At 42.6% G+C, this 7,837-nt stretch overlaps 1 protein-coding gene across 1 annotated transcript; it reads right to left on the reverse strand.

Annotated features, from left to right (window-relative positions):
- Window positions 1–1,631: 1,631 nt before the first annotated feature.
- On the reverse strand, window positions 1,632–3,547 carry LOC146391971 (E3 SUMO-protein ligase ZBED1-like). The gene is made up of 2 exons (XM_084944717.1): window positions 2,075–3,547; window positions 1,632–1,931 (listed from the first exon to the last, which is right to left on the reverse strand). Exons 1-2 carry the CDS (start codon window positions 3,545–3,547, stop codon window positions 1,632–1,634), a joined length of 1,773 nt encoding a protein of 590 aa, XP_084800843.1.
- Between the last annotated feature and the right edge of the window lie 4,290 nt (window positions 3,548–7,837).

Below are 7,837 nucleotides of genomic sequence, written 5' to 3' on the forward strand. Positions count from 1 at the left end.
AAGAAGCATGGCCAACAGGGAAACAAACGCCGACACTGCGGTGCAAGTCTCGGACGACAGCACACCTAAAGCTGGGCAAACACTGTGCGATTTTTTCAGTCACGTTATTCAGCTCCTGCTCAAACTGCACGATTGACTCGCAGGGGTTAGAAGTTGGTAGGTCACGATGCAGGTCTCACACTATACCGCCCGATGCTCTGATGCGACCTGAGTGCTCACACTGTGCCTCCATAAAATGAAGGTTATAACAGAAAATCTGTCGCTCGCTCTCTCTCTGTCTTTCACTCACACAGACACACCACCACCATCAACTTTGCTAAATTGCTAATGAAAAACATGATCAGGCAGCTGTGATTGAGCAGCAGTGTAAATCCAACTATTTTCACGGTTGTTGTGGTCGTGATAATTTTGTGATGCCACATGGAAAAGGCTCGGATGAGCTTGTCATAGTTCTACAAGTTGTGCCTCCATCGCTTGTGTCCAGATCACACGCTGCACTGCTGTGCTGCTCCGTCTTTTTCACCGACGTTTATGTGTTTGCGCGTGAGCAGTGTGAGCGGCTCACGAGCGATTGATGATCGGGAGCTGCTCGTGAGGTGTTAATCGCTTCTCGTTACCCCACGTATACTACACGATGCACGATGAAGGCCAAAATCGGGCCGATCACCAAATCGGTCGCCCGACTCAAAAAATCGCCTCAAAATGGGCCAAAAATCGCACAGTGTAAGCCCGGCATTAGACCAGCATTAGAGCAAAAGTACAGGGAGGAATGGGAAAAGGAAAACACCTGGCTGGAAAAAGGTCATCATAACACCTTTAAAGCGCACTGCACTGTGTGCCGGCGCACTTTTTCCATAGGCATGCTTCTAGTGGTGGGCACATGAAGAACATGAGGGGCGTGAAAGCTCGGGGAACCCTTAACCGATTTTTTGTCCACCAGGCCACGGCAGGAGCAGATATGGTATGTAAACACTGGTTTGTTTTTTTAAACCCTCTGGTTAAGGTTAATATGGGCATGTGCAGTGAATATCAGCGCTATGTGGCCAGAAGTGTGATAATATCATTTATTTTGTGTAATAAACAACTGCAAGGACAGATGATTACAACAAATAGATGACTAATACATAAAAGTAATACATAGATGAATAATGGTGATGAGTTAAGATGCGTAATCATGGGAACAAGTGGGTTTACAAACAGGAGCAGCTGATTAGCATTAGAAAAGCTGAAATAATACCTCAACTGAAGCCAATTGTACTAAATGCACTAAATGTGCACAGTTACAAGAATATTTTTCGTTCTATTGTTTTCTATTAATTTATATAATTTTAAGTTAAGCAGGACAGAGTTCTTTTAAAGAAAGATTTACTTATATTCTCAAAAGTTAAGCATGACAGGCTTCTGTTTAAGAAAGAGACCTGTTTTACTGTGTTAATGTTGTCATTTTGAGCTAAAAATAAATGGCTAAATGATCATTTGTTTCCCATGTGTTCATATCACAAAGAATATGCATCCGCTTAAATCAAATTCAAGTCAAATGGTTAAAAAATAATTTCACACAAAAAAAAGAGCTACCACACTGGGAAGGGTGAAGACAACTGGGTTGCCCGGCCCTGGCCACGAGGTGTCCCTTATTTATTTTTCAGGGAGTTGGCAACCCTACCAGGCACTGAAGTGGCAGGCACAGCCAGATAGCGTCTTGCCATTATGGCAAGGTGAGGGTATTTACAGTCATTACTTTTCCACCACGTCAGTGGATCACCATCCACTGGAATGCCACTTGCTGCCTCATAGGATGCCACCTCCTCTTTGATGGTGTCAAAAGCCTTGCTGCCCATGTCCTTCTGTACAAAGGTGTCGCCAAAAAGCTCTGCCATTGCCAACTTCTTCTGAGGAGGACTTGTGTCTGCTCCTGTTGGTGCTGCTTGACCCTACAGGGAAAGTTACTTTATTGATTAAAACAATTATTATTTTTAAATATTTCATTGACATTAAAATGTGGCAATAACTTTGAAGAAAAACATTATCATTAAAAATAAAAAATATATAATTTCTAAATATTTATTTTCTTTACCTCTTCACAGTCTGCAGTTCCAAGACTGCTCACAGTCTCAGTAGTGAGATCACTGTATGTCCTCAGGCGTAGGGCCAGGTCTAGGTGAGACAGGGACTTGAACCTTGGATCAAGTGCAGTAGCTCTGTGAAGGTCCTCCTGTAGGGCTGGTGGTGAAGTGTCTCTGTGCTTCAGGTCCTCTCTAATGGCAGTCTTGACATCTCTTGTGATGGTGCTGTCTTCCTCACTTGGGACCATGGCTTGTAGGATCCTTGTTTTCAGAGACAGGATCATGGACACAGATGGTGCAGTTTCACTGCTCAACAGAGTTGTGACCGCTTTGAGTGGTTTGAGCAGCTGGAGGACCTCCTCTGCCACTCTAACATCATCATCAGACAAGGTGACGATGTCTCTGACATTTTTCTTCAGGGTTTTGTCTGTTAGTGCAGAGTATATAGCTGTCTGCTGCTCAAGATAACGCTCCAACATATCATAAGTGGAGTTCCACCTTGTTGGGACATCATGTATGAGCTTATGAGTAGGCAGCTGTAGCATATCTCGCTTGGTCTTAAGCACATGAGCAGCTGTTGAACTTCGGTGGAAGTAGGAAACCACCTTCCTTATCCTCCCACGGAGGCGGTCCATCTTACTCACTTTAATTCCCTTTTGGGATGCTAAATTAACTGCATGTGCAAAGCACCCTATCTGTGGGCCCAGTCCTGCCTCGTTCACTGCATTTATTTGGTTGTTAGCATTATCTGTTGTGACTGGGATATTGGTATTGGGCCTCTCTATCCTCCACTCTGCCACCGCTTCCGTCAGTAAGTGCGTCAGATTTGTACCTGTGTGACTCTCATAGAGGGGGCGTGTCTGCAGTACAGGGCTTCGTATCTCCCACTCGGCTGTGATGTAATGAGCGGTCACGGTCACGTAGCTTTCCGTTGCCCCAGAGGTCCAACCATCTGTAGTTAGCGCAACAGAAGATGCCTGGGACAGTTCAGCCATAACTTGAGACTTTTGCTGCTCGTACATGCTTGGAACGACCTTTTCACTGAAGTGGGCGCGCGACGGGATGTCATACCGTGGCTCAAGCACGTTCATCAAATGTTTAAACCCCTTGTTTTGTACAACAGAATATGGCCTCATGTCTGCAGCTATAAACACACCAATAGCTTCTGTAATACCTTTAGCCCGGTCGGATTGGGCAGCAAAGGGCTGCTTTAATGCCGCAGATATCAGCGGTTGTTGCGCAGCCCTCGTCTTAGCTCCTGTCACACTAGGGTGATGTCGCTTCAAATAAGCCGCCATGCACGACGTGTTGCCAGTGTCATAAGGCTTCCTCGTGCCACACTGTTGACAAACTGTGGTGGTTTTATCCACCACCCTTTTCCCATCTATATATTTAACAGGGAAGCCAAAATGCTCCCACACATGAGATGCTGGAGGTTTTTCGAGCTCCTCTGCTCCTTCAGTTGGACCGCTAGCGCTGGCCATGACTATGGCACTAGCCACAGCCAATCACGACTAAACACAACACAAACTTTAAAGTGGAAATGTTTATTGCACATTACTGTCCCCCCAAAAGTTCAGGGAGGTAGCCAGTCAGGTCAGCTGTTAGCACTTATTAGGGCTGTTGCCCTGTTGTAAAAGCTATCCTTGAGTCTGTTTGTCCGGGACCTCAGCAGCCTGAATCTCCTGCCAGACGGCAGCAGCTTAAACACCCGGTGTCCTGGGTGTGTGCAGTCCTGTAGGATGCTACGTGCCCTCTGGAGACAGCGAGTGCTGTACAGGTCCTTCACGGAGCGAAGAAGATGCCCAATGCCTTTTTTGAGACATATTTATGACCCTTTGAAGTAAGTAAGCAGTAAGCAATAATTCGGAGGCTTGGTCACATGACACCAAAATGAACCTGTTTGATATCAACTCAACCTGCCGTGTTTGACGGAAAAGAAATGCTGAGTATGACCCAAAGAACACCATCTCCACAGTCAAGTGCAGGTGTGGAAACCAAGGTTATTATCGTTAACGAAAACTAACGAAATAACGAAAACTAGAAGTGAAAAAACATTTTCGTTAACGGAAATAAAAATAAAAACAAAAAAAGGAAAACTAACTAAAACTGTAATGAGTGTTCACAAAACTAACTAAAATTAACTGAATTTATAGCAAAAATGTGTTTAGTTTTCATTGATGTGTGCGTGTCCTACAATAGTCAAGAGTGAAAATGAAGTTTAGTTTCCAGATTTTTTCTTGCTGTGTCTCATTATGCCAGCAGGTGGCAGCACGTTAGTCGAGTCGTCTGTGTCGCTGCTCCGTCCACGCGCAGAATCATGTCAGGAAAAGTCGGGAGAAAGCGCCAGAGTCCACTTTGGGATTACTTTGAATATGACTGTGTTTGGGATAAAGCAAGTGTCTTGTAGTGGAAAGAGACAAATTATGAGGGATATTTCTAAAGGGAAAAAATCCCACAAACCTTAAAGTGCACTTGAAAAGCTCACACAAGAAGGCTAACCTAGCTTACCTTGAGAAGGTAAGGGAGCACACTCAACCCTCATCCCCAGAAAACAGAAGCTAACCCCAGGCAAGGCAGCGTGATGCATCCCGAGACAACAGGACGGGGACATCTACACAACTGTGTGAGTCAATTGCCTTCAAAAAGTTTATCAATTCACTTGAACCAAAATTACGAACACCCGGTGCTGCAAGAATTAATAGTCTCATTGGGGCCAAGATATACATTTTATAGTTGCCTGGTATCAATGGTTGTTCATCTGCCTTTATTCATTCATTTATTTATTTATTTAAAGAACCCATAGGTGGGAATGTGAGTCGTCTGTCTCTGCGTGTTAGCCCTGCGACAGACAGGCGACCTGTCCAGGGTGCAGTATGGTAGCTGGAACAGCAACATACCCAAGGATAAGCAGAAGAGCATGACTGATATGATGAAACTGGGACTTTGTTACACTTAATTATTGAAAACACGACTAAAACTATAACTGAAACTAATCAAAACTAAACTGAAACTAAGGATTTTCAAAAAAATAAAAACTAAACTAAACTAGCAAACAATTGGTAAAAACTAATTAAAACTGATATAGAATTGAAAATCTGAAGTCAAAACTAAATAAAAATAAAAACTAATGAAAATTGCAAAACTATTAAAACCCTGGTGCAAACTTTGTGCTTTGGGAATGTTTTTGTGGTAAGGGTACACGGTGACCTCACTGGGCCATTTACATAAAATCTTGGTAAACAAAAACTCCTTCCCTCAGCTACAACCCTGAAGATGTGTGGATGTGTCTTCCACCATGACAATGCCCCAAACACACTGCAAAGGTAACAAAGGACTGGCTAAAGAAGAAGCACATCAGGGTCATGCTGTGGCTGAGCTAGTCTCCACACTTGAGTCATAAAGAAAATCTGTGGAGGGAGCTGCAGCCTAAACCTGAACTCTGAGATTCTGTAAAGAGGAGTGGGCCTAAATCCCTCCTTAGGTGCAAACCTGGTGACTAACTATAAAAATATCTTACCGCTGTGCTCGCCAGCAACGGTTGCCAACAGTCACAGTTCACTTATTTCACTGAAATGTAAATCAATTTATAACTTTTATGCAATGTTTTTGTCTCGTTGGCTGACATTCTGATTCTAACCATTAAGATGAAATTACCATAAAAATGTAACTAAGCAAATTCAGCAAGCGATGAAATAATTATTTCTCCCACAGTAGCTCCTGTCTCACTTTTATATACTTCCATGAATGTACTGTACGTTTCTGCGAACGCTGAAAAGTTTTCATTTTGAATCATTCTACATATTTTGGCCAAGGTAAGAGGAAAAGAAACACGACTCAGAAAGATTTAGAAAAAGACTGAATTTATATATCTTTCAATATATTGATTGAAAGTCTGAAAATGCTGAATTTAGCTGCTGAAGGTCATCTTAAGCTTCAGTGCGTTCAGCCTTCTGTGATGAAACAGTGAGTAAATTTCATATGTAGTTCAATACTGTGGGTTTTTTAGGACATTTGGTGTTGCTAAGCTAGCCAGTGCCTTCCTACTTTTTAGGAATGTAGCAGATTATTGATCTGGTTACTGCAAAGCTCTGATATTTATACTGTGAGTTTTTCAGCATAATGTTGGTGTGCCATCCTTTTTAAAACCCATTGAATTACTGCTGAGTTTGCACTTGGATCTCATATTGATGTAAAAATCCACTGTGTCTGTGCACATAACCAAAACTTTTGTTATTCGTGTTAAATTAGAGCTGATTATCATTGTCCTGTCATTTAAAACCACATTGTAGATAAGACACATTTTCACAAGAAGCAATATGCCTGAGGAGGTTGAGCATTTTCATGCCAAAGACTCCCAAAATAGAGCCCTGCTCTGCCAGGTCCCCCCACCACTCTAACATAAGCCATCATACACCCACATACTGAGCAAGAATCAGCACCATCTGATTTAATAACTAAGATGCTCCCACAGCACCTTTTATTGTGTTTAGTTTCTCCACTTTGTAAGAATACAGTTACCAATTCATTATGCTGGTTATGAACCTTTTAGAAGACTTCGCTTAAACAACTTTTCTATCTTTAGTCCATATTTTCATTATGTTTCATTCAATTTAAATGTGTTTTGAATCATTTCGAGGGTAGCTCTGTTTGCCATGTGCTGTAATGATTCTGTTTCAGGGATTTTCCGTGATGCTTGGGCCGTCTGACTTGGTGTTTGCACCACACAGCTGTGACAGTGAAGAGCAACACTTTATCAGCTTTCCCCTGCAGCCTCATCAACTATGCAGACCATGCATGTGACAGCGAGCAGATTCAGATCTGCACTGGCTGCGCTTAGATTCTGTTAGACGCGATGGCTTCAGGAGGCGCGCAGAAATGGTTTAAGGTCTTTTGCTTGATTCTTCATAATGCTGTGTTCATTTGTGTGGCTCTGACATTAAATGTCCAATGTTAAAATGTAATTTCATATTAAGTTTTCAGTCTGGATTGCTCTGGAGAGGAGGATAAGTGCATGCAGTGCGTTGGCCTGATCTCAATGACTAGCCATCTGATTCATTCCAGATTCAGCAGGTCTCCGATGCTCGTCCCTTGTTGCCAGGCATCATTATTAACCCTCGACAGAATTTTATTAGAAGGCTTATCTCCAATAATTCTGAAACAGGGAAAATCGGACAAACATTTTAAACACCTAAATGCAGCAAAAATGTTGTAAATTAAGATTTCTGATTTGTACATTTCTTCATTTCATTCTCTGTATCTTATCATCCATTTCTCCTCCTCTTCTTTCTCTCCCTCCAGCACGGCGCTCTCCTCCCTCATCTCCACCTCGTCCTGCTCACCTCAAGCCTCAACTCATGAAATAAAGTCAAAGCTCTCATAGCTGAAAACGTCTATAAACATATTTACTTATTCCAAACATTGTGGAAGTTACAGATTTTTTTGAACACATCAGACATGTGACCCTCCCTCTCCAAACAGCTGACAGCAGCTGGTCAAACAACAGCTGGTTATGAGCTAACATTATGCCAGCTAATGTTAGGATCAAGCGTCCTAAAAGTCACCCTCTGATAAACAGTTTGATTACATTTACACAGTTTTTTCTTCTTTTTTCTTTTTCTGCTAAGCATCTGAGTCGCTAACTACGCTAGTTTCACCAGCTAACAGGAGCTAGCAGCAGCAAAACAGCAGCGCTTTTTGATGAGAAAGTTCTGGAAATTCTCAACAGCTGACCTCAGTATCACTGTCACTGGAAGTGAGCTTCACCTTTCACA

This window comes from Perissodus microlepis, chromosome 2, assembly GCF_051167445.1.
Source record: "Perissodus microlepis isolate ML-2025 ecotype Zambia chromosome 2, ASM5116744v1, whole genome shotgun sequence".
In the NCBI taxonomy this organism is placed as follows: Eukaryota; Metazoa; Chordata; class Actinopteri; order Cichliformes; family Cichlidae; genus Perissodus; species Perissodus microlepis.

Excerpts from the sequence above, each read along its gene's own strand:
- LOC146391971 (XM_084944717.1), bottom strand. The coding sequence starts at position 3,547 with ATGGCCAGCGCTAGCGGTCCAACTGAAGGAGCAGAGGAGCTCGAAAAA. Across the intron at positions 1,932-2,074 it reads GAACTGCAGACTGTGAAGAG|GGTCAAGCAGCACCAACAGG; the intron begins GTAAAGAAAATA and ends CTTTCCCTGTAG.